At 47.6% G+C, this 27575-nt stretch overlaps 1 protein-coding gene across 1 annotated transcript in view; it reads left to right on the top strand.

Annotated features, from left to right (window-relative positions):
- Positions 1-26531, top strand: part of LOC142251274 (SWI/SNF-related matrix-associated actin-dependent regulator of chromatin subfamily A member 1) — a 304197-nt gene extending 277666 nt beyond the window's left edge. Inside the window, exons 23-24 of the mRNA XM_075323917.1 lie at positions 17472-17579; positions 26125-26531. Of these exons, the coding sequence (XP_075180032.1) occupies positions 17472-17579; positions 26125-26187 (171 nt within the window). The 3' untranslated portion in view covers positions 26188-26531. The remainder of the gene's footprint in view (positions 1-17471; positions 17580-26124) is intronic.
- The last annotated feature ends 1044 nt before the right edge of the window (positions 26532-27575 follow it).

The raw sequence follows: 27575 nt of genomic DNA, 5'->3' as shown, positions 1-27575 counted from the left end.
CAATCGTGAGGAAATTATGGTAACTTTATTTTTCCTGGCAGCCTTGGCTTTCAGTCATAGAGGCAGGTCCAGCGCAGCTTCAGTGAACAGCGGCCGTGAGCACATTGCCTGACAACCAGCTCTGTACCGATGTACGTCAGAGACGGCTGTCAGCCAGGGTGCGGTGAGTGCCCTGCTCACTGAATATTGAGTGGTCAGTGATACCACACTATCACGTCTCTATTACTGAAAGCCGTAGACTGCTGGGAGGAAGAAATTCAATTTTCTTCCTGGTTGCCATTTTCTTTCACATCTGCAGGTTAATAGCATTTAAGGGCATGACTGATTCCCTTTTAATTTTCTTGGTGATATATATATATATATATATATATATATATATATATATATATATATATATATATAAAATATACAGTTAGGTCCAGAAATATTTGGACAGTGACACAATTTTCGCGAGTTGGGCTCTGCATGCCACCACATTGGATTTGAAATGAAACCTCTACAACAGAATTCAAGTGCAGATTGTAACGTTTAATTTGAAGGTTTGAACAAAAATATCTGATAGAAATTGTAGGAATTGTACACATTTCTTTACAAACACTCCACATTTTAGGAGGTCAAAAGTAATTGGACAAATAAACCAAACCCAAACAAAATATTTTTATTTTCAATATTTTGTTGCGAATCCTTTGGAGGCAATCACTGCCTTAAGTCTGGAACCCATGGACATCACCAAACGCTGGGTTTCCTCCTTCTTAATGCTTTGCCAGGCCTTTACAGCCGCAGCCTTCAGGTCTTGCTTGTTTGTGGGTCTTTCCGTCTTAAGTCTGGATTTGAGCAAGTGAAATGCATGCTCAATTGGGTTAAGATCTGGTGATTGACTTGGCCATTGCAGAATGTTCCACTTTTTTGCACTCATGAACTGGGTAGCTTTGGCTGTATTTTTGGGGTCATTGTCCATCTGTACTATGAAGCGCCGTCCGATCAACTTTGCGGCATTTGGCTGAATCTGGGCTGAAAGTATATCCCGGTACACTTCAGAATTCATCCGGCTACTCTTGTCTGCTGTTATGTCATCAATAAACACAAGTGACCCAGTGCCATTGAAAGCCATGCATGCCCATGCCATCACGTTGCCTCCACCATGTTTTACAGAGGATGTGGTGTGCCTTGGATCATGTGCCATTCCCTTTCTTCTCCAAACTTTTTTCTTCCCATCATTCTGGTACAGGTTGATCTTTGTCTCATCTGTCCATAGAATACTTTTCCAGAACTGAGCTGGCTTCATGAGGTGTTTTTCAGCAAATTTAACTCTGGCCTGTCTATTTTTGGAATTGATGAATGGTTTGCATCTAGATGTGAACCCTTTGTATTTACTTTCATGGAGTCTTCTCTTTTCTGTTGACTTAGAGACAGATACACCTACTTCACTGAGAGTGTTCTGGACTTCAGTTGATGTTGTGAACGGGTTCTTCTTCACCAAAGAAAGTATGCGGCGATCATCCACCACTGTTGTCATCCGTGGACGCCCAGGCCTTTTTGAGTTCCCAAGCTCACCAGTCAATTCCTTTTTTCTCAGAATGTACCCGACTGTTGATTTTGCTACTCCAAGCATGTCTGCTATCTCTCTGATGGATTTTTTCTTTTTTTTCAGCCTCAGGATGTTCTGCTTCACCTCAATTGAGAGTTCCTTAGACCGCATGTTGTCTGGTCACAGCAACAGCTTCCAAATGCAAAACCACACACCTGTAATCAACCCCAGACCTTTTAACTACTTCATTGATTACAGGTTAACGAGGGAGACGCCTTCAGAGTTAATTGCAGCCCTTAGAGTCCCTTGTCCAATTACTTTTGGTCCCATGAAAAAGAGGAGGCTATGCATTACAGAGCTATGATTCCTAAACCCTTTCTCCGATTTGGATGTGAAAACTCTCATATTGCAGCTGGGAGTGTGCACTTTCAGCCCATATTATATATATATAATTGTATTTCTTTATCGTTCCTTATGGGAGACCCAAACCATGGGTGTATAGCTACTGCCTCCGGAGGACACACAAAGTACTACACTCAAACGTGTAGCTCCTCCCTCCGGCTATATACACCCCCTGGATGACAATCTACCCAGTTCAATGCTTTGTGTTTCAGGAGGTCACACACACTTGCATTCTCTGATATTTTTTTCATTTTTATTTTTAAAGATTTGGAAGAAAAGCGGGTCCAGTCTGGACTCCCGGCATGTCCCTTCACGCCCCACTCTGCGGGGTGCTGTTAAGGTTGACTTTAATAAGGCTGGAGCCTTCACATGCCGAGCTCCTTCGCATCCTCTGTCGAGGCTCTGTTTGAAGTGGGAGCCATCATGGTCCTCTCTGCTTGCAGGAGGCCGGTCTCCATCCGCAGCCCTGTCTGGTCCCTGCTGGAAGGAGCGTTTACCCCCCTATCCAGGGACATGGCCCTGCGTCTCAAAAGCTAAGTATTGAGACGTTTTTCAGGGGTCCCGGGTACTTTTATTTGGGGGACAGTATGTGTTTTTACTTTACTGTAAATTTCGGCCGGTTCTGAGAGTTTCCTCTGAGAACCGCGCCGAAGGTGCCTGCTGGTCGGCCGCGTTTTGAAATCTAGGCCCCGGCTTCAGTTTGGGCCTAGTTTCGTTTTCGGCTTCCCTGCATGTTTTGCATACGGCGCCGCCCACCGCCCGGCCAGCAGAGGGGAGGACTCTCCTCTCTGGGGAGATGTGCCCTCCCCTGTATCTCTTCCTGTGTCTCTCTGCCCTCCGTTTTTCCCGCTCCTGGGCTTATACACGCCCCCCTCCTCCTCCCAGCGCCATTTTCTCAGCGTTCTTACACTGGACGGCGCTGGGAGCTGCAGCTGCTGCTGTTTTGGGAAAGCTGTCGCTTCACTGGGACTTGGAGCTGTGGAATCCGGAGGGCACACAGAGAGTAGTGTGGTAAGCCACAACCTCTGGTTGTGGGCTTTTTATTATACACTTTCAGGCATTCTACAGGAGTGTTTTATTGCTGCAGAGCTTCCACCTCAGCAGCATGTCTGTCACCCGGAGCATGGCTGCACACTTGTAAGCTTTTTGAACTGCATGTAAGCGCATTCTGCCAGAGCCGAGCACATACCCACATTGTGATGTTTGTGCTAATATGGTTGTGTCTCAGCCTGGAGCCTCCTCAGGGCTCACATCGGCTGCTCCGGCCCCGGTGGCTGAGCCCCCGGCTTGGGTAGCATCTTTTTCACAAGCTATTTCCCAGTCTTTTGCCGACTCCATGGGGCAGCTGTCCCGGACACTGCTTTCCATGCATCAAACCCCTTCCCAGGGTGCCTCTGCTGCTCAGAGCTCTGCAGAGCCCTCAGAGCATGTTCTAGGTCCCAGTCCCCCTAAACGGAGACGCAGGGACCCTTCTCCTCCCTCGTCCCACGACTCTGATTCCGAGGTGCAGGGCGAGGGGGATTCGTTTACTGTGGGCTCAGACGCTACTTCTATGTACCCCATTGATTTGTCTGAGGGTGATGCGGATGTTAGTGACTTGATTGCGTCCATTAACTCCGTTCTGAACCTCAACCCACCAGAGTCAGAGGAACAAACCTCTCTGGTAGAGATTCACCAGTTTACCTCTCCTAAGAAAGCTAAAAGTATGTTTTTTAACCACTCCAGCTTTCAGACCACGGTTAACAAGCCCAGGGCCTGTCCTGACAAACGTTTTCCGAAGCGTAGTTCGGATGACCGTTTTCCTTTTCCACCAGAGGTGGTTAAGGAATGGGCCCAGTCCCCAAAGGTGGACCCTCCGGTGTCCAGAATCTCAGCCCGCACAGTCGTAGCTGTGGCTGATGGCACTTCTCTTAAGAATCCCACTGACCGCCAGGTTGACCTTCTGGCCAAGTCTGTATATGAGGCGGCAGGAGCCTCGTTCTCCCCGTCTTTTGCGGCAGTATGGGCTCTTAAGGCAGTCTCTGCCTCTCTGGCGGAGATGCATTCACTCACCAGGGACTCTATTCCTGAGATGGATGCCTTAACTTCTCAGGCTTCGGTTTTTGCATCCTACGCCATGTCTGCCATCCTGGAGGCTTCTCACCGCACGGCGGTGGCCTCCGCTAACTCCCTCGCGATCCGCAGGATCTTGTGGCTTCGAGAGTGGAAAGCAGACGCTTCCTCTAAGAAGTACCTTGCGAGTCTCCCTTTTGCTGGGTCCCGGCTGTTTGGGGAACAGCTGGATGACATAATTAAGGAAGCTACTGGCGGAAAAAGTACTTCCTTGCCACAAACTAAGACCAGGAAACCGGTCCAGGGCAGGAACCAATCGAATTTTCGTTCCTTTCGTTCCTCTAACTGGTCAGCCTCTAAGCCCTCGACCTCGTCCACTACCGCAGCCAAGGATCGTAAACCCAACTGGCGTGCAAAGCCGCGTCCTCAAAAGGCCGGAGGAGCCGCTGCCACTAAGGCAGCCTCCTCTTGACTATCTGGCTGCGCCAGCAACGTCCTTGGTCGGTGGCAGGCTCTCCCACTTTGGCGACGTGTGGTTTCAACACGTCTCCGATCAGTGGGTGCGGGATATCATCTCCCACGGCTACAGGATAGAATTTTCTTCCAGCCCACCAAACAGTTTTTTCTGTCCACCCCCCCCTGCTCCAAAGCCGCCGCCTTCTCTCAGGCCGTGGCATCCCTGCACGCCAACGGGGTAATTGTTCCGGTTCCCGCCCGGGAACGGTTCAGCGGTTTCTACTCAAACCTCTTTCTAGTCCCCAAAAAGGACGGTTCCTTCCGGCCCATCCTGGATCTCAAGCTTCTCAACAAGCATGTTCAGGTGCGGCACTTTCGCATGGAATCTCTGAGATCGGTCATTGCCTCAATGACCCAAGGAGATTTTCTGGCATCCATCGACATCAGAGATGCCTATCTGCATGTTCCTATTGCGATTTCGCACCAGCGTTGGCTACGCTTTGCAATCGGAGAGGAACATTTCCAATTCGTGGCTCTCCCCTTCGGCCTAGCCACGGCCCCTCGAGTGTTCACCAAGGTCATGGCAGCAGTGGTTGCGGTCCTGCACCTCCAGGGGTTGGCAGTGATTCCTTACCTGGACGACCTTCTAGTCAAGGCCTCATCCAGTGCAGACTGCCAGCGGAGTGTCTCGCTCACTCTCGCCACTCTAGTCCAGTTCGGGTGGCTTGTCAATTTGCCCAAGTCCACTCTGATTCCAACCCAGAAACTCGAGTACCTAGGGATGCAATTCGAGACTCTGCCGGCACTTGTGAAGGTGCCCTTAGTCAAACAGCAGTCCCTTCGTCTGGCGGTACGCTCTCTGCTGCGGCACCGCCGTCATTCCATCAGACACCTCATGCAGGTGCTGGGTCAGATGGTGGCGTCAATGGAAGCGGTTCCCTTTGCCCAGTTCCATCTGCGTCCCCTGCAGCTGGACATCCTCCGCTGTTGGGACAAGCGGATCTCTTCCTTGCACAGGCTGGTGGCTCTGTCGCCACAGACCAGGAGCTCTCTTCAGTGGTGGCTTCGGCCCCTCTCTCTGTCACAGGGACGCTCCTTCCTGACTCCGTCCTGGGTGATCCTCACCACGGATGCCAGTCTCTCCGGTTGGGGAGCAGTATTTCTCCATCACCGAGCACAGGGCACTTGGACTCCGTCCGAATCAGCCCTCTCAATCAATGTGCTGGAGATCAGAGCTGTGTTTCTAGCTCTCCTAGCCTTTCACCACCTGTTGGTGGGCAAGCACATCCGAGTCCAGTCAGACAACGCGACAGCGGTTGCCTACATCAATCACCAGGGCGGGACTCACAGCCGTCTGGCGATGTTGGAGGTTCAACGAATCCTCCAGTGGATGGAGGACTCGAAGTCCACCATATCTGCAGTCCACATCCCAGGCGTAGAAAACTGGGAGGCCGATTATCTCAGCCGTCAAACCGTAGACGGCGGCGAGTGGGCCCTGCATCCGTCAGTGTTCAGATCACTCTGCCGCAAGTGGGGCACTCCGGAAGTAGATCTAATGGCATCCCGGCACAACAACAAGGTTCCGGTTTACGTGGCTCGCTCCCACGATCCTCAAGCCTTCGCAGCAGACGCACTGGTTCAAGATTGGTCTCAGTTCCGTCTGGCCTATGTGTTTCCCCCTCTAGCGCTCTTGCCCAGGGTTCTGCGCAAGATCAGAATAGAGGGCCGTCGAGTCATGCTCATTGCTCCGGACTGGCCCAGGCGAGCGTGGTACCCAGACCTGCTCCGTCTGTCCGTAGAGGTGCCGTGGCGTCTCCCGGACCGCCCAGACCTTCTCTCTCAAGGTCCGTTCTTCCGCCAGAATTCTGCGGCTCTCAGATTGACGGCGTGGCTCTTGAGTCCTGGATCCTGACGGCTTCAGGCATTCCCTCTGAGGTCATCTCCACCATGACTCAGGCTCGGAAGTCTTCCTCGGCCAAGATTTACCACAGGACTTGGAAAATTTTCCTGTCCTGGTGTCGTTCGTCCGGCCATGCTCCTTGGCCGTTCTCCTTGCCGACCATCCTGTCTTTTCTACAGTCCGGTCTACAGCTAGGACTGTCCCTCAATTCCCTCAAGGGACAGGTGTCGGCTCTGTCGGTATTGTTCCAGCGGCGTATCGCCCGACTGGCTCAGGTGCGCACCTTCATGCAGGGCGCATCTCACATCATTCCTCCTTACCGGCGGCCTTTGGATCCCTGGGACCTTAATCTGGTCCTCACGGCCTTACAGAAACCCCCCTTTGAGCCTCTCAGGGAGGTTCCCTTGTTTAGACTTTCACAGAAAGTTGTTTTTCTAGTAGCCATAACTTCTCTCAGGAGAGTTTCGGATTTGGCTGCGCTCTCTTCAGAATCCCCCTTTTTGGTGTTTCACCAAGACAAGGTGGTTCTTCGTCCGACTCCGGACTTTCTTCCTAAGGTGGTGTCTCCTTTCCACCTTAACCAGGACATTTCATTGCCTTCTCTTTGTCCGGCCCCTGTGCATCGCTTTGAGAAGGCGTTGCACTTCTTAGATTTGGTGCGGGCGCTCCGAATCTATGTGTCACGCACCGCCGTTTTTAGGCGGTGCACCTCACTTTTTGTGCTAACCACTGGTCAGCGCAAGGGTTTCGCTGCTTCTAAACCGACCCTAGCTCGTTGGATCAGGTCGGCTATCTCCGATGCCTACCAGTGTTCTCAGGTGCCTCCCCCGCCGGGGATTAAGGCGCACTCGACCAGAGCTGTCGGTGCCTCCTGGGCTTTCAGGCACCAGGCTACGGCTCAGCAGGTTTGTCAGGCTGCCACATGGTCCAGTCTGCACACTTTTTCGAAGCACTACCAGGTGCATGCTCATGCTTCGGCAGATGCGAGCTTGGGCAGACGCATTCTTCAGGCGGCTGTCGCACATTTGTGAAGTTAGGTTTTGCCTACTTCTCAGTTTGGTTTATTTCCCGCCCATGGACTGCTTTGGAACGTCCCATGGTTTGGGTCTCCCATAAGGAACGATAAAGAAAAAGAGAATTTTGTTTACTTACTGTAAATTCTTTTTCTTATAGTTCCGACATGGGAGACCCAGCACCCTCCCTGTTGCCTGTTGGCAGTTTTTTGTTCCGTGTGTTTCACCGGCTGTTGTTAGTAGACAGAGTTCTGGTCTTTCCGAGTTTTACTCTTTCTCTACTTATGGGTGGATGTCCTCCTTCAGCTTTTGCACTGAACTGGGTAGATTGTCATCCAGGGGGTGTATATAGCCGGAGGGAGGAGCTACACGTTTGAGTGTAGTACTTTGTGTGTCCTCCGGAGGCAGTAGCTATACACCCATGGTTTGGGTCTCCCATGTCGGAACTATAAGAAAAAGAATTTACGGTAAGTAAACAAAATTCTCTTTTTCTGAACATGTTTTTGTAAACAGCTAAAATAACAAAACTTGTGTCACTGTCCAAATATTTCTTTCCCTGACTGTATGTATATACACACACACTACAGTTAAAAAGTTTGGGGTCACCAAGATAATTTTGTCTGTTCCATGAAAAATCATACTTTCATTTATCAAATGAGTTGCATAATGAATAGAGAATATAGTCCAGACATTGACGAGGTTAGAAATAATGATTTTTACTTGAAATAATAATTTTCTCCTTCAAACTTTGCTTTCGGCACAGAATGCTTCTTTGCAGCAATTCCAGCTTTGCAGACCTTTGGCATTCTAGCTGTTAATTTGCTTAGGTAATCTGGAGATGTTTCACCCCATACTTCCAGAAGCTCCTCCCACAAGTTGGATTGGCTGGATGGGCACTTTTTGCACACCATACGGTCAAGCTGCTCCCACAACAGCTCAATAGGGTTAAGATCTGGTGACTGGGCTGGCCAGTCCATTACAGATAGAATACCAGCTGCCTGCTTCTTCCCTAAATAGTTCATGCATAATTTGGAGGTGTGCTTTAGGTCATTGTCTTGTTGTAGGATGAAATTTACTCCAATCAAGCGCAGTCCAAAGGGTATGGCATTGCAAAATGGAGTGATAGCCTTCCTTATTCAAAATCCCTTTTACCTTGTACAAATCTCCCACTTTACCAGCACCAAAGCAATCCCAGACCATCACATTACCTCCACCATGCTTGACAGATGGCGTCAGGCACTCTTTCAGCATCTTTTCAGTAGTTCTGCATCTCACATGTTCTTCTGTGTGATCCAAACACCTCAAATTTCAATTTGTCTGTCCATAACATTTTTTCCAATCTTCCTCTGTGCAATGTCTGTGTTTTTTTGCCCATTATAATCTTTTCCTTTTAATTAGCCAGTCTCAGATATGACTTTTTTTTTTTACCACTTTGCCCTGAAAGACGTTGACACTGGTGTTTTGCAGGTACTATTTAAAGAAGCTGCCAGTTGAGGACCTATGAGGCGTTGATTTCTCAAACTAGAGACTCCAATGTACGTGTCTTGTGGCTCAGTTGTGCAGCGGGACCTCCCACTTCTCTTTCTACTCTGGTTAGAGCCTGTTTGTGCTCTCCTCTGAAGGGAGTAGTACACACCGTTGTAGGAAATCTTCAGTTTCTTAGCAATTTCTCTCATGGAATTTCCTTTATTTCTAAGAACAAGAATAGACTCTTGAGTTTCACATGAAAGTTCTCTTTTTCTGGCCATTTTGAGAGTTTAATGGAACCAACAAATGTAATGCTCCAGATTCTCATCTAGCTCAAAGGAAGGTTAGTTTTATAGTTTCTCTAATCAGCAAAACTGTTTTCAGCTGTGCTAACATACTTGCACAAGGGTTTTTAATGGATTTTTAAACATCCATTATCCTAACACAGTTAGCAAACACAATGTACCATTAGAACGCTGGAGTGGTGGTTGTTGGAAATTGGCCTCTATACTTCGATGTAGATATTGCATTAAAAACCAGACGTTTGCAGGAGCTAGAATAGTCATTTACCACTTTAACAATGTATAGAGCAGGGTTCCCTAACTCCAGTCCTCGAGGGCCGCCAACAGTGCATATTTTCAGGATTTCCTTAGCATTGCATGGGTGTTGGAATCATCAACTGTGCAGGTGATTAAATTATCACATGTGCAATACTAAGGAAATCCTGAAAACATGCACTGTTGGCGGCCCTTGAGGACTGGAATTGGGGACCCATGGTATAGAGTGTAATTCTGTTTAATTTAATGTTAGCTTCATTGAAAAAAAAATGTGCTTTACTTTCAAAAATAAGGAAATATCTAAGTGACCCTAAACTTTTGGACTGTAGTGTGTATGTGTGTGTGTATATATATATTATATATATATATATATATATATATATATATATATATATACCGTATTTTTCGCTTTATAAGACGCACCCCAAACTTAGACATAAAAAAAGGTAAAAAAAAAGAAAAATGGGGCCCGTCTTATAATCTGGTGTTTTCTTACCGGAGGGGGGCAGCAGTGGTGGTGAAGCGGGGTCACAGGAGGCAGAGGTTGTGCTGGCAGGCACGGCGGGTCAGTGGCAGCGGGGTCCGTGGTGGCAGGTGGCGTCCGGGGTGGCAGGAGCCAGGGGACCCGTGGTGGCAGGAGCCGGGGGACCCGTGGTGGCAGGAGCCGCGGGGCCCGTGGTGGTGGCGGCAGCAGCAGCGTCGGCGACGGCGGGTGAGTCATGCAGCAGGCCGGTGCAGTGAGTGTCCCAGTGTCCACGGTCCTGGTTCAAATAATGGCGCCTGCGCAGATGGAGCGTTATCCAAGGGCTCCATCTGCGCACGCGCTGACTCCCAGGGGAGCGCGTGCGCAGATGGAGCTCTCATTCAAGAGCTCCATCTGCGCACGCACCCGCTGCCATCATTTGAAACTGGGACCGCGGACAAACTGGGTAACTTGCTGCACAGCCGCCCGCCCCGCACGCACAGAGTGGCAGCAGGCTGCCCGCCCACCTTGCGTGCAAGCGGCCGGGTACCTGTGCTTGCGTGCGGGCGGCAGCCATCTGCCGCCCGCACAGGCACCCGACCGCTGCCCGCACACAGCACCCGGCCGCTGACCGCTGCCCGCACACAGCACCCAGCCGCCGCCCGCACACAGCACCCGGCCGCCAGCCACTGCCCGCACACAGCACCCGGCCGCCGCCCGCACACAGCACCCGACCGCCGCCCGCACACAGCACCCGGCCGCCGCCCGCACACAGCACCCGACTGCCGCCTGCACGCACGCAGCCACGGGTATCCGGCTGCCATTGCACGCAAGCACAGGTACCCGGCTGCTTGCACGCAGCCACAGGCACCCGGCCGCCCGATCACCACACAGACAGGACCCCCAGGTACCGCTATATTCGCTTTATAAGACGCACCCCCCATTTTCCTCTCAAATTTTTGGGAGGAAAAGTGCGTCTTATAAAGCGAAAAATACGGTGTGTATATATATATATATATATATATATATATATATATATATATATATATATATATATATACACACACACACATACGTACACACACACAGTGCCTTGAAAAAGTATTCATACTTGTGAACGTTTCATATATTTTTTCACATTACAGCGACGATGTTAAATGTATTTTATTGAGATTTTATGTGATACACTAACATTAAGTAGCAAGTATTTGTGAAGTGTATAGGAAATGATACTTGGTTTTCTACATTTTTTAAAAAATATAAATCTGAAAATTGTGATGTTTAATTGTATTCATGTCCCGGTATTCTTACACCCCTAAATAAAATCCTGAGTGACCAATTATCTCCAGAAGTCACATAATTAGTAAATTTAGTCCAACTGAGTGTAATTTATCCTCTGTATAACAGCTGTTCTGTGACGGCCTCAGACTTTTGTTTGAAATCATAAAGGATCAAACAGCATCATGAAAACCAAGAAACACAGCAGACAGGTCAGGGATAAAGTTGTGGTGAAAACAAAAGCAGGGTTAGGTTATAAAATAATAATAAAAATAGAAAGAGTGCTGCTGGATTTAATAAAAAAATATATAAATCCTTTATTTAATCTTCCTTAAAATTCCAAATGCATGTCAGGGAAAAGCAGTAACAAAATGACGCATTAAACCGTTAAATGGTCTTAGTCATCATAAACAATGCAGACAGTAAATCTTTTTAAAAACAAAAACCACTTCCTCCTCAAATGATGTCACACAAATATTTACATATGAATAAACAAAATTGAATTTGTAAATTTGGCTAGAAAAAGGAGAAATTGCTAATAAACATTTAACCCTTCTAACTTCCCAACAAAAACAAAAAATATGTTTAAAAAATGGTGCAATATGACATGCAAAAAAACAATCTCAGAATCACTAAATCATAAAGGGATGATGGTCAGATTTAAAAATTGAGGCCTGGTCATTTACATACAAAGTGACTTGGTCGTTAAAGGTTAAAAGGGTTACTTGTTGGTGTTTTTGTATTAAAATTTTGCTTGTACTTTTGTATTAAAGATTTAATATAACCCCTATTACAGAGCCTATTGTTGGTAATTATGCTTTGTTTATTGAATAGATGATCATTTGAGCACATGCATTTGGCTCTGGCTATTTCACCATGTGGAATAGACTGGATATTGTGCCTGGGATGGCAGCTAGTTGCTTCCAAAATGATGTTAACAAAATTAGATTTTTCAGTAAATTGTGGTAGTAATTTTTGATGAAAAATTGTTCTCTTTCAGCCATAAGTCTAAAAAGGAAATATGTTTTACGGCACCTAAATTAAAGAATTTTAGATTTAGATCATTCCCAGTGATATAGTCACAAAATCCCTTTATGGTCATTCACCACCCTGTCTCCTACCGTGTTTCCCTGAAAATAAGCCCTAGCAGGATTTTTCGGCCTTTTTGGAGTAGGCTTTAACTATAACCTCTATTCCATCGCAATCCTCAGTGGCTCTCCTGAGCTGAGAGTGACAGCTGCATAGACATACAAGCTGTCATTCTCAGATCAGGAGTGCCTGCGAATTAAGTGAATGCATATTCACCCTCTTCCCCACCCAGAATCCTGCCCACCTCTCTGAACCCTGCACAGTACTAACACTCTATGCCTGCTGTAATGTATCACTGTATCCAGATCGCATCACAATTCTCGGAGGCGCTCTTGAGCTGAAAGTGACAGCTGCATAGACATACACACGGTCGCACTCAGATCAGGAGTGCCGCCAATGATTGCGGTGAGCAAGCACATGCCTATTTAAGAGAATGAATATGCACCCTCCTCTCCCATAATCCCGCTCCCCACTCTGAGTCCTGCATTGCACCCGCACTCTGCCTGCTGTATTACCGGTACTTACAGCTCAAGGATCGCATCACAATCATCGGCGACTCTACTGAGGTGAGAGTGACATGTCTGTGCAGTCACTGAGGAGATGTGGTATGATCAGACCATGTCTCTGTACGATCAGACACGGCCATTACACAGTATATAGCAGGGACACATATATAAGATCTCAGCACAGGAACATTTTGTTTTAACACATCCAATTGTATAAATTATTATTATTCCAAGATATACCAAGATTTATTGGTTAAAATGTAGTTTGTTCATGTGACAGCCCTTTGAAACGCTGGCCACTAGGAGAATATTATTAAGAACATTGGCAGTCTTAAGCCCCCAACACACGCTTCAATATATCTCACAATCCGTCGTTGGGGTCAAGTTGTAAGTGACGCACATCCGGCATCGTTTGTGAGGTATCTGCGTGTGACAGCTACGTGCGATCAGGATTGAACGCAAAACCGTTGATCGCAAACACATCGTATCTTTGTCTAGAATTGAGCGTTTTGTTGCACGAACCTAGTCAATTGTAACGTGTGACATCCCTCATACGATTTTGGTGTCTGATGCTATGTGCGCAGGTGTGCGCTCTGCACCGCAGCTTAAAAAAGGTCCGCTTCAGAGCGCAGCTGAAAAGCTGCGTTCTGAAGCGCCTCACAATGTCTGTCATTCACTAATCTCTGTCAGTCGGTCACTATCTCTGTCCCTCACTCTCTGTCCATGTCAGTCTATCCCCCTCTCTCATATACTCACCGATCCCCGGCGCTGCACGGCGTTCACACTGCTCCGGCGGCTTTTACTGTTTTGAAAAAGCCGGCCGCCCATTAAACAATCTCGTATTCCCTGCTTTCCCCGCCCACCGGCGCCTATGATTGGTTACAGTGAGACACGCCCCCACGCTGAGTGACAGGTGTCACACTGCACCCAATCACAGCAGCCGGTGGGCGTGTTTATACTGTGTAGTGAAATAAATAATTAAATAATTAAAAAAAAAACGGCGTGCGGTCCCCCCCCCAATTTTAATACCAGCCAGATAAAGCCATACGGCTGAAGGCTGGTATTTTCAGGATGGGGAGCTCCACGTTATGGGGAGCCCCCCAGCCTAACAATATCAGCCAACAGCCGCCCAGAATTGCCGCATACATTAGATGCGACAGTTCTGGGACTGTACCCGGCTCTTCCCGTTTTGCCCTGGTGCGTTGGCAAATCGGGGTAGTAAGGAGTTATTGGCAGCCCATAGCTGCCAATAAGTCCTAGATTAATCATGTCAGGCGTCTATGAGATACCTTCCATGATTAATCTGTAAGTGACAGTAAATAAACACACACACCCGAAAAATCCTTTATTAGAAATAAAAAACACAAACATATACCCTGGTTAACCACTTTAATCAGCCCAAGAAAGCCCTACATGTCCGGCGGAATCCAGGATGCTCCAGCGTCGCATCCAGCTCTGCTGCATGGAGAGCCCGGAGCAGCAGAAGAAACCGCCGCTCCTGTCACCTCCACACAGCAACTGAAGACAGCCGCGCGATCAGCTGAGCTGTCACTGAGGTTACCCGCTGTCACTGGATACAGCGGTGGCCGCGGGTAACCTCAGTTGACAGCTCAGCTGATCGCGCTACTCACCGCCGCTCATCTCACCTCCACGCAGCAACTGAGGTGAGTAGCGCGATCAGCTGAGCTGTCACTGAGGTTACCTGCGGCCACCGCTGTATCCAGTAACAGCGGGTAACCTCAGTGACAGCTCAGCTGATCGCGCGGCTGTCTTCAGTTGCTGTGTGGAGGTGACAGGAGCGGCGGTGTCTGCAGCAGCTCCGGGCACCTCTATGCAGCAGAGCTGGAAGCGACGTTGGAGCATCCTGGATTCCGCCGGACATGGAGGGCTTTTTTGGGCTGATTAAAGTGGTTAACCAGGGTATATGTTTGTGTTTTTTATTTCTAATAAAGGATTTTTGTGGGTGTGTGTGTTTATTTACTATAATTTACAGATTAATCATGGAAGGTGTCTCATAGACGCCTGACATGATTAATCTAGGACTTATTGGCAGCTATGGGCTGCCAATAACTCCTTATTACCCCGATTTGCCAACGCACCAGGGCAAAACGGGAAGAGCCGGGTACAGTCCCAGAACTGTCGCATCTAATGTATGCGGCAATTCTGGGCGGCTGTTGGCTGATATTGTTAGGCTGGGGGGCTCCCCATAACGTGGAGCTCCCCATCCTGAGAATACCAGCCTTCAGCCGTATGGCTTTATCTGGCTGGAATTAAAATTGGGGGGGAACCGCACGCCGTTTTTTTTAATTATTTAATTATTTATTTCACTACACAGTATAAACACGCCCACCGGCTGCTGTGATTGGGTGCAGTGTGACACCTGTCACTCAGCGTGGGGGCGTGTCTCACTGTAACCAATCATAGGCGCCGGTGGGCGGGGAAAGCAGTGAATACGAGATTGTTTAATGGGCGGCCGGCTTTTTCAAAATAGTAAAAGCCGCCGGAGCAGTGTGAATGCCGTGCAGCGCCGGGGATCGGTGAGTATGAGAGAGGGCTGCTAACTTCAGTCACTCAGGGGATTAGCGGTCACCTGTGAATCCTTCACTGGTGACCGCTAATCAGGACGCGACACAGACAGAGCCGCAGCATGACAATGAAGTCGGGGGAAGTTCACCCGAGTTCATTCTGATAGTGCGGCTCTGTCTGTGTCTGCTGTCATCTGCCATTCAGCTCTGCTACATGGCTGTCTGTGTCTGCTGTCAGCGGCCATGTAGCAGAGCTGAATGGCAGATGACATAGTAAAAACGCATCCCTACACATTACACACGCTTGTCAAGTCAATAAATTAAAAAAAAAAAAAGGTGCCCAATGCATACGTCACAGAACACATGATCTAAAGTATTGCACACAAAATTGATCAATTTAACATAGACTACTAACGCTCGTGTGACAGCAAATGAACGACCTACGTGCAATCTCATAAGATCCCGTATGCAACCTGGGCGTGTCACATCGCAAATGCGATTGTACAACTAATTGCAACGTGTAAAGCAGGCTTTAGTTGTGGAGAACTAGTCAGCGATCGTTGAGTGTACAGTAATGTTTTACTTCTATCTACAGCTCTGGCAAAAATTAAGAGACCACTTCCAAATTTTCAGTTTTTCTGCTTTTTCTCTTTATAGGTATATATTTGAGTAAAATGTAAATTGTTCTTTTATTCTATAAACTACTGACAACATGTCTCCGAATTTCTAAGCAATAAGTTTTGTATTTATTTTCTGAAAATGAGAAATGGTCAAAATAACAAAACAATGCATTGCTTTCAGACCTCAAATAATGCAAAGAAAACAGGTTCATAATCATTTAGAAAAAAACAATAATAATGTTTTAACTCAAAGAGTTCAAAAATCAATATTTTGTGGCATAACCATGATTTTAAATCACAGCTTTCATGCGTTGTGGCATGCTTTCTACCAGTCTTTCACACTGGTTTTGGGTGACCTTATGCCACTTGAGGCGCAAAAATTTAAGAAGTTCTTTGTTTAATGGCTTGTGACTATATCCATCTTCCTTTTGATTACATTTCAAAGGTTTTCAATGGGGTTCAGGTCTGGAGATTGGGCTGACCATGACAGGGTTTTGATGTGGTGGTCCTTCATCCACATATTGGTTGACTTAGCTGTGTGGCATGGTGCATTGTCCTGCTGGAAATTGTCCTGCTGTGGCTTGATTTATACGTCCTTCGCAAAGATGGTTGTTGAATTTTCTTTACCTAATTTTCATATTTGCCCAACACCTGGTCGTGTAATGGTTAGATGGAGACCTGGAGAGGCGTACAAGCCACATTGTCTTCCACCCACTGTGAATTTTGGTGGCGGATTGGTGATGATCTGGGGATGCTTCAGCAAGGCTGGAATTGGGCAGGTTAATCTTTGCGAAGGACGTGTGAATCAAGCCGCATACAAGCTTATCCTGGAGAAACACTTGCTACCTTCTGCTCAGGCAATGTTCCCCAACTGAGGACTGGTTTTTCCAGCAGGACAATGCACCATGCCACACAGCTAGGTCAATCAATGTCTGGATGAAGGACCACCACATCAAAACCCTATTTTTGCAGCAGGAGTGGCATAAGGTCACCAAAAAGCAGTGTGAAAGACTGGTGGAAAGCATGCCAAGATGCATGAAAGCGGTGATTAAAAATTATGGTTATTCCACAAAATACTGATTTCTGAACTCTGCCTGCGTTACAACATTATTAGTATTGTTGTTTCTAAACGTTTCAAAACGATTATGAACCTGTTTTCTTTGCTTTATTTGAGGTCTGAAAGCAATTGCATTGTTTTGTTATTTTGACCATTTCTCATTTTCAGACAATAAATACACAATTTTTTGCTTGGAAATTCGGAGACGTTGTCAGTAGTTTATAAAATAAAAGAACAATTTACATTTTACTCAAAAATATACCTATAAAGAGAAAAATCTGAAAAACCGACAATTTGGAATTGGTCTCTTAATTTTTGCCAGAGCTGTATGACCTAATGCCCATGTGTTGGCATTTTAAAAAGTGTCACATTGTCCTCCCAACAAGCCTGCTGCACATGAGATGTAACGCTGAATGCCGCAGATCTCAGATAATGATCTTTAGTTAATAGCGCCTAGAGTAAAGCACGGATTTTCACATTAGGTCACTTATTCTCTGTAGATATCCTATATCATTTATTAATCTCTGCAATTTCTGATTCCTTTATTAAATTTGTTAGGAGCTGCAAAGACGCTGTAATACTCTTATATCACTGATCGAAAAGGAAAACCTGGAAATTGAAGAAAAGGAAAGAGCAGAGAAAAAGAAAAAGGCACCCAAACCATCGGTAAGTACAAAAAAAAATATTGTCTACCCAGAGATAATCATCTAACTGAAAATTGAAATTAAATGATGATTGAAAAAGCTAAAGTGCTCGTTAGTGGTTTTTTTTTTTGGTTTTTTTTAAAGAAAGGAGTCCCATCCAGTAGTGTTATAGGTTTGGATTTATGATGTGTTTTGTTTTGGGTTTTTTTTATCCACAACCAAGAGTGGATGCAAAGTAGAAGCAACATATACAACTGACCTTTATATATTTCCTACAATTTTCGCTTTTATATCCAATAATGGCTTTTGCTTTGGAAAAAAAAGGAAGAAAAGAGCATTGTAAACTATATGCATAAATCCATCCAAACACAATTATCTTTGTTGGGTTTCTGTGGCTTTTTTTGTTTTTTCTTTAGTTTTTTTTGTTTCTTTTGCATTTTCCCCCCAATGAATGCTGTGATCAAATTCTTTCATTTTTTAAATAGTGAAAAATCTAGCTACAATTTGTTCTATTTTTTTATCATTTGACAGCTCAATTAATATTTTATCAAAATGCAGTATGCTTTTGATATAGCAATTTTTATCTTTTCTACGCAAGGTTTACTCTTGAACCAAAAAAGGCATGTACAAAATATCACTGAATAAAAAATACTACTAAAAAATGTTTAGAAAAATTGCCATTAAAATCACCTGAAACACATGTGTATGCGTTAATGAGGCCTTTGGCTGGATTCACAATTACTTTATTTTAGCCAAACATCAAAGTTAAAAGGAACTTGTTATCAGAAAACATTTTTACCTGTAGATGTGGGGCTTATCTGCAGGTAAATTCTGTTCACTGGCCTTACTGAGTGTGGCTACCAGGAGATTTTTGACTTATTTCCACAGAACCGTTGGCTTTCAGTCATGGAACAGCCGAAGACACCGCTCACTATGCTATGAGTAGCAGCTGTAAGTACACACTGGCACTTTGACCGCTTGCTCTAGACAGACGCATTGCAGAGTGAGCTGTCAATCAAAGTGCCAGATTTGCTTATAGTGTCAGTGACTGCAGCTGCTCCGTGCACACACCCATGACTGAAAGCCAGCAGGAGGAAATAGGTTAATTTTGTTCCAGCCTCACTTGCCTTAAAGGGAATTTGTCACGAGGATTTTGCTACTTCATGGAGAGACAGAGACCCTGACTCCAGCGATATGTCACTTACTGAGCTGTTTGCTGTCATTTTAATAAAATCAATGTTTTCTCTGCTGCAGATCTAGCAGTTATTTGAATGTAGATCAGTATTATAATGAGCTCATCCATTTGTCAGACTACCTGGTAGCATGGCAAGTAGTCCTCTAATGATAATTTCCTGCTAATTAAACAGTGATTTTATAAAAGCTACACTGTGTAATCCAGTAAGCGAAAGATCGCTGGAATCAGGATCTCTTTTCCTTTATCCTGCTGCTCTCAGATTAGGTGGCAGATTCCCTTTAAGGCGGCCGGGCAGCATTATAATCTTATTTACCTGCATATTAACCCTATATCTATGTAAATAGCTTTTCTTCGGCGCTCCATTGGGAGACCCAGACGATTGGGTGTATAGCACTGCCTCCGGAGGCCACACAAAGCAATTACACTAAAAAGTGTAAGGCCCCTCCCCTTCTGGCTATACACCCCCAGTGGGATCACTGGCTCACCAGTTTTCTGCTTTGTGCGAAGGAGGTCAGACATCCATGCATAAGCTCCACTGTTCAGTCAGCAGTAGCTGCTGACTATATCGGATGGAAGAAAAGAGGGCCCATACTAGGGCCCCCAGCATGCTCCCTTCTCACCCCACTTGCGGTTTGTAAGGTTGAGGTACCTATTGCTGGTACGGAGGCTGGAGCCCACATGCTGTTTTCCTTCCCCATCCCCCTGAGGGGCTCTGAGGAAGTGGGATCTTTCCGGCCACCAAGCCCTGAGGCCGGGCTCCATCCACAGACCCATAGAACCTGCTGGATGTGGAGCGGGAGTGCCGTTCAGGGACAAGGCCCTGCAACTTTCAGGTACTCTGTGTCCCCGTATGGCAGGCCACGCACACTCCAGGCTTGCTGGGTGTGCTAGTGCGCCGGGGACTGTAGCGCTGTGCGCTGGGCTTATAGTCCCTGCAGATTACTGGGGGACTTTACGTGTGGGGACCGCCGCGCCGACCGCCCCTGGAGCGGCGGCGCAGCTGCGACTTGTAGTGCGCCGGGGACGCGCCGACCGCGCTTTTACGGCGGCGCTTCTAACTTTAGTCCCCGGCTTTTGCGGCCTAGCGCCGCTTCGTTCCCGCCCCCACCCTGTCACTCAGGGACAGGGAGAGACGCTGTTCTATAGCAGCGCCGAGGGCTGGAGCCTTATTTGTATTCTCCAGCCCCCTTTACTAGACACAGTGGGCGCCGGGTTCCCGCTCTTGTCTCGGGCACGCCCTCGGCCCGCCCCTCTCCTCTGGACGCCGGCAGCCATTCCGGCACGCAGAGCGGGAAAACGGAGACACTGAGCTACCAGCACAGGATTCCGGCGCCACACACCCGCTTTTCTGCGGGCGGTAAGCGGCAACTAAAGTGCTGACCCACTAATGCCGAAGTGTCCTGTTGTACTTTTGTACGGTCGCTATTCAGGATGCAGACCTAGAAACAGCAGCAAAAGATCAGGGGTGCTAAAGCACAGACTCTATATGCTGCTTGTCTTGCATGTGCTGCAGTGTCATGTGTCCTTTATGCTTGTATGCTTTACATTGCACTGTAAGGGCTATTCTTGGCTGTCTACCCGCCTAGATGGCTAGACAGCGGCAGCAAACAGCAATGGTGCTAAGGCACAAGCTTTCAATGCTGCTTGGATTGCATGTACTGCAGAGTTTATTTTCATGCTTGTACATTCACTGCATGTCGCTATTCTTGGCTAATGCTCCTTGATGACTAGACAACAGCAGCAGAAAAGCAAGGGTGCTAAGGCACAAGCTTTCAATGCTGCTTGGATTGCATGTGCTGCAGTGGTTATTTTCATGCTTGTATGCTATACATTCACTGTATGTCGCTTTTCCTGGCTAATGCTCCTGAATAACTAGACAACGGCAGCAGAAAAGCAAAGGTGCCAAGGCACAGGCTTTCTATGCTCCTTGTACTGCATGTGCTGAAGTGTTTATTGTACTTCATGCTTGTATGCTATACATTGCACTGTACGGTCGCTATTCTTGGCTAATGCTCCTAGATGGCTAGACAGCAACAGCAAAAAAAAAAAAAAAAAAAAAAAAAAGCATGGGTGCCAAGGCACAGGCTTTCTATGCTGCTTGTACTGCATGCGACTGTTCCAGGACCCCCAGTGTGTGCAATTACTCAACGGGGTCTCTGCTACAGGTGGCCAAAAGAACCACCTGTGATCCCTGTCCAGGGACAGGGACAGAGTTGCAGTTTCCGCTGATATATTGTCTGTGGCTATGACTAACATCCTACAGACTTTGCAGTCCAGACAGACCTTGGGCAATGTTGATTCAATGCCCCTGGCCACCCTGATTTCGAAACAAATCATGGCTCCAGGAGGGTCCCATGCATCCCAGGGTGCAGGCTCTGACACGGACGACAGTCCCAGACGGCCTAAGCGAGCTCCCTAAGAACGGCCCTCGACTTCATCACAGTACTCTCTGTATGATGAGGCAGACGTAGCTGTTCAGGACTCTGATCCTGAGACCGCTCTCAATCCGGATACACCGGATGGTGACGCTATAGTGAATAATCTTATAGCGTCCATCAATGGAAGGTTGGGTATTTCTCCCTCAACTCCTCCAGTGGAGGGGTCAGCTTCACAGCAGAAGAAATCCCTATTTCGGTATCTCAAGCGTATATTGAGTACTTTTCTGGTCACTCTGACTCCAGAGAAGCAGTCCAGAAACACCACGCTTATCCCGATAAGCGTTTCCCCAACCGTATTGAAGATACGCGTTGTCTCTTCCCCCCTGACGTGCTCAAGCGCTCCAAGGGTGGATCCCCCAATCTCCAGGCTTGCGGCTAGATCTATAGTTGCAGTGGAAGATGGGACTTCACTTAAAGATGCCATTGACAGACAGATAGCCCTATCGGCGGGTCGGTTGCCCCGGCATTCGCAGCCATAGAGGCACTCCAAGCTATTTCAGCTAGTATTGCGCAGAGGGACGCGGTCACATGTACATCTTGGCCGCAGTAGCGTCCTTCACCTCGCAATGTCGGCATTGCGACTCAAGCTGTTTATGCTGTCCTGGACTCTACGAGCCGTACGTCAGTGGCGTCCGCCAACTCCGTGTTGTTACGCTCCTAGTGTTAAGGGATTGGAGCAGATGCTGCTTCCACAAAAGTGCTTAACCAGATTGCCTTTATCTGGTGACAGACTGTTTCGTGAGCGGTTGGATTAAATCATTCAACTGTCCAAGGGTACGGATTCTTCCTTACCCCAGCTATCAAACAAGACCCATCAGGAGAAGGGACAGTCGAGGTTTCGGTCCTTCCCAGGCTCGGGCACGTCCCAATTGCCCTCGTCCAACAGGACTCAAAAGGCTCAGAGGGGCGCAGGTTCCTGGCGGGCTCAATCACGCCCGGAGAAGGCAGCCGGAGGAACCGCTACCAAGGCGGTTTCCTCATGACTTTCAGCCCTCTCTCTCCGCGTCCGCGGTCGGTGGCAGACTCCCCCGCTTTAGCGACATTTAACTGCCACAGGTCAATGGCCGGTGGGTGAGAGACAGTTTGTCGCAAAAACTTCCTCACCGGCCGAGCCGAGGCTCTTCTGTAGGCAGTAGGAGTCGTAATCCCGGTTCCTCCTCAGGAACAAGAGACACTTTTTACTCCGATCTGGTCGGGGTGACAAAATAGGACGACTCCTTCCGTTCCGTTCTGGACCTTAAACTGCTCAACAAGCACGTGAAAACCAGGCGGTTCCGGATGGAATCCCTCCGCTCCGTCATTGCCTCAATGTCTCAAGGATATTTCCTAGCATCAATAGACATCAGGATGCTTATCTCCACGTGCCGATTGCTCCAGAGCACCGGCGTTTGCTACGATTCGTTATTGAAGACGAGCATCTTCGGTTCGTAGCCCTACCCTTCGGTCTGGCGACAGCCCCACGGGTTTTCACCAAGTTCATGGCAGCAGTGGGACCACTCCCGCACTCTCAGGGTCACCCTGTGATCCCTTACTTAGACCATCTACTTGTCAAGGCACTCTTTTAAGAGGCATGCCAACACAGCCTGACCATGGCGCTGGAGACTTCCCAGAGTTTCGGGTGGGTCCTCAACTTTTCAAAGTTAAACCCAATCGCTGGCATATCTTAGCTTGGGGTTTCACACTCTCTCAGCGATGGTGAAGCTTCCACTGGACAAACAGCGGTCACTACAGACGGGGGTGCAGTCTCTCCTTCAAGGAGACACCTCATCCAGAGGCAGTCCCTTTCACGCAGTTTCATCTGCGTCCACTTCAATAGAACATTCTTCGCTAATGGGAGGGGAAGTCGATGTCCCTACACAGGAACGTCCCCCTTTCTCAGACGATCAAGGACTCTCTTCAGAGGAGTCCACTCTTCAGATCAATTGTCTGGAGCTCTGGGCAGTGCATATGGCCCTGCAAGACTTCCTGCAGTGGCTGGAAGGCAAACAGATCCGAATTCAGTCGGACAATCCACAGCGGTGGCATACATCAACCACCAAGGCGGACTACGCAGTCGGCGAGCCTCCCAGGAAGTCCGCCGGATTCTGCTAGGGGTGGAAGACAGAGCATACACCATATCCGCAGTTCACATCCCGGGCGTAGAAAACTGGGAAGCAGACTTCCTCAGTCACCAGGGCGTGGACGCAGGAGAATGGTCTCTGCACCCGGACGGGTTTCACGAATCGGCACAACAGCAAGGTCCCGGTTTTCATGACGATCAAAGAGCTCTGGCGACAGGCATCTCACGGTCGGTCAACCGTGGGCACTACCAGACCGGCCAGACTTACTGTCCCAAGGGCCGTTTCTCCATCTGAATTCTACGGCCCTGAACCTACTGTGTGGCCATTGCGTCCTAGATCCTAGTGTCCTCAGGATTATCCCACGGGGTCGTTGCCACCATGAGACAGGCTATGAAGCCCACGTCTGCTAAGATCTACCACGGAAGTGGAAGATTTTCTTTTACTGGTGCTCTGTACAAGGAGTGTCCCCCTGGCCATTGGCATTGCCTACTTTTCTTTCCTTCCTGCAATCTGGGTTGGAAAAGGGCTTGTCGCTCGGCTCCCTTAAAGGGCAAGTCTCGGCGCTATTGGTGTTTTTTTCAGAAGCGTCTAGCACGACGTCCGCAGGTACGCACGTTCCTGCAGGGGGTTTGGTCATATCGTCCCCCCGTACGAGCGGCCGTTAGATCCATGGGATCTGAACAGGGTACTAGTTGCTCTCCAGAAGCCGCCTTTCGAGTCTCTGACGGATGTTTCACTCTCTCGACTATCACGGACAGTGGCCTTTCTGGTAGCGATCACGTCTCTTCGGAGAGTGTCTGAGCTAGCAGCGCTGTCATCCAAGGCTCCCTTCCTGGTGGTCCACCAGGACAAGGTAGTGCTGCGCCCCATTCAGGAGTTTCTCCCTGAGGTAGTATCCTCGTTTCATATTAATCAGGATATCTCCTTACCTTCTTTTTGTCCTCATCCGGTTCACCGGTATGAAAAGGATTTACATTTGTTAGATCTCGTGAGAGCACTCAGAATCTACTTTTCCCGCACGGCGCCCCTGCGCCGCTCGGATGCACTCTTTGTCCTTGTCGCTGGTAAGCGCAAGTGGTCGCAGGCTTCCAAAGCCACCCTGGCTCGATGGATCAAAGAACCAATTCTTGAAGCCTACCGTTCTGCTGGGCTTCCGGTTCCATCAGGGCTGAAGGCCCATTCTACCAGAGCCGTGGGTGCGTCCTGGGAATTACGACGCCAGGCTACGGCTCAACAGGTGTGCCAGGCAGCTACCTGGTCGAGTCTGCACACTTTCACCAAACATTATCAGGTGCATACCTATGCTTCGGCGGACGCCAGCCTAGGTAGAAGAGTCCTGCAGGCGGCAGTTGCCTCTCCGTAGGGGAGGGCTGTCTTTGCAGCTCTAACATGAGATATTTCTTTACCCACCCAGGGACAGCTTTTGGACGTCCCAATCGTCTGGGTCTCCCAATGGAGCGCCGAAGAAGAAGGGAATTTTGTTACTTACCGTAAATTCCTTTTCTTCTAGCTCCTATTGGGAGACCCAGCACCCGCCCTGTTGTCCTTCGGGATTTTTGGTGGTTTTTCGGGTACACATGTTGTTCATGTTGAATGGTTTTTCAGTTCTCCGACGTTACTTCGGAGTGAATTTGTTTAAACCAGTTATTGGCTTTCCTCCTTCTTGCTTTTGCACTAAAACTGGTGAGCCAGTGATCCCACTGGGGGTGTATAGCCAGAAGGGGAGGGGCCTTACACTTTTTAGTGTAATTGCTTTGTGTGGCCTCCGGAGGCAGTGCTATACACCCAATCGTCTGGGTCTCCCAATAGGAGCTAGAAGAAAAGGAATTTACGGTAAGTAACAAAATTCCCTTCTTTCCGATTTGACAGCTTCTCTTTAAAGAGGTGGTTTACTACTTATTTTTCCAAGCCACATCGATATAATGTTCAGAAACAAGGCTTCTCTCAATTACCTTGTGTTGCCCATAGTGCCTGTGAGCGGCGCTATTGCGGTCCGCTCATCCCCTTCTCATGACCTCTGAGATCCGGTGATGTCACGTTAATTTACAGTTGACCTGACATCACCGCGGCCGGCCCCAGTTTCCATGAGTGACTGGGCTCTCCGCTCATCACAGCCCAGCATCTCCATGCTCTCCTTCTCTAGAGAGCACCGCAAGAAGGAGCGATGCTGGGCTGTGATGAGCAGTGAAACTCACAGAGACTGGGGCCGGCCGCGGTGATGTCAGGTTAGCTGGAAGTTGATGTGATATCACTGGACATCAGAGGTCACGGAGCCCGGGGGGAGTCAAGAGAAGGGGATGAGCGGAGCACAATAGCGCCGCTCACAGGCACTATTGGCAACAAAAGGTAGAAAGAAACCTTATTTCTCAACATTATATCGATGTAGCTTGGAATAAGTAGTGAACCACCTCTTTAATGTAATGGAGAAACATACATGTTATTATTTGCATTGAGCCAAGGTTTGGTTGAAAAAAAAGCATCATTAAAAACTACATGAGTAGAAACTAAAAAACATGACACATGCAAAGCTGGCTGCTGATCACATGAAAGTCCACCTCTCTGTTCTGCCTGTATGCAGATTGACAGACAGGAGCCCAGGAGCAGACACTGCGCTGTCCCTGCACCATGTAACCCATCTCAGAGTCTCATCAGATAAGGACAGTCCTCTGCCGGATAGGGAGGGAGATACCTAGTATCCAGCACTTTCAAGTCATTTTTCAGGGGTGAATAAAATGATCTGAAAATTATCTATTCATCACATTTTCCACCTAACCAGATCAAAGTGTGAAAGTGCAGTGACCACTTCAATGTTAAGAGGTACTTCTGTAAATCCCTGCTGGAGTCATCGTTCATTATTTTTCTCTTTTCTTTCAGTCTGGTAAAAGAAAGGCGGACGCAGACAATATAAAGAAGGATACAAAGAAAGTCCGGTCCTAAAGTTTCATGGAAAGTTGTGTGTTAGGTCACAGATACAAGACTGCCATTCCTGTATTCCTATGATAGAACAATGCTTCCTGTGACGTTGACAGTCAATGATTGCGCGTTTCCATAAGTTCCTAATTACAGTTCTATGTGTAAGAATGTGTATATTTTTCAATGTCTACTCTTTAAAGTAGGTAGTATTATATTTTATGCTTCCCATGATATAGACATCTTCCGTAGTTTGTGAAAATCATATATTTCATATTACAGCGGTCCTTGTTATAAGAAAGTTAAGAGGGTTTTAGCTTTTGTATGTTTTATACTGTATGCAGTGGCTTTTAAATAAAACCTAAATCAAAGTAGCTTCAGACTTTACTTTTCTACATGTTGTTGGATATAAAGACAGTTATATTGTACAGTTCAGACCATTGCTTAACTCAGTGACTAAAATGTACAATAGTGCTGCATGAAGGAAAACATCCCAGAAGTCATTTCTTATAAAAATATTGTTTTTCTAAGATTTTCTGCGCATATACCATAGTGCAAGAGAACTACACTATAATAACAAGGTAGTAAGGCATACCTGCCATATACCTGTTTGCTGGCCGTTTCTGACAATACTAACACAGGTTTGATGCAGACGCAGCCACCATAGTAGTACAGCACTACCTCAATTTACATAAGGAAACGTACAACTGAAAGTCTGCAGGATTCTGTTTTTTTCTGCTAGCAATGCTATTCAAAGCTTTGCATAGAACGGAGAGAAACAGCTGCTGGAAGCTGGTAAATCACTAATTACATAAATCGACATTGAAATTGCAACACCAAGAAGAAAAAGTTGTGGAATTATGGAATAGACATATTAATGATATGCAAATGATGAAAAAATTCTAACAACATTTTCTAATAATCTCGATTTATGCAGTATTGTATATGAGCACCACGCGTAGAAATCTCCACACTTAGGCGGGCTTTGCACACTACAATATCGCAGGTGCGATGTCGGTGGGGTCAAATTGAAAGTGACGCACATCCGGCGTCACTTGCGATGTCGTAGTGTGTAAAACCTTTTTGATACGATAAATGAGCGCAAAAGCGTCGTTATCGTATCATCGGTGTAGTCTCCGACATTTCCATAATGCCGGTGCAGCGACAGCTACGATGTTGTTCCTCGTTCCTGCGGCAGCACACATCGCTGTGTGTAAAGCCGCAGAAGCGAGGAACATCTCCTACCTGCGTCCCGGCTGCTATGAGAAGGAAGGAGGTGGCCGGGATATTTACATCCTGCTCATCTCCGCCCCTCCGCTGCTATTGGCCGCCTGCCGTGTGACGTCGCTGTGACTCTGCACGGCCCGCCCCCTTAGGAAGGAGGCGGTTCGCCGGCCAGAGCGACGTCGCAGGAC

The sequence above is a fragment of the Anomaloglossus baeobatrachus genome, chromosome 9 (genome assembly GCF_048569485.1).
Source record: "Anomaloglossus baeobatrachus isolate aAnoBae1 chromosome 9, aAnoBae1.hap1, whole genome shotgun sequence".
Classification (NCBI taxonomy): Eukaryota; Metazoa; Chordata; class Amphibia; order Anura; family Aromobatidae; genus Anomaloglossus; species Anomaloglossus baeobatrachus.
The sequence above is the reverse complement of the archived record's forward strand: the minus strand, read 5'-3'. Positions and strand labels throughout refer to the sequence as shown.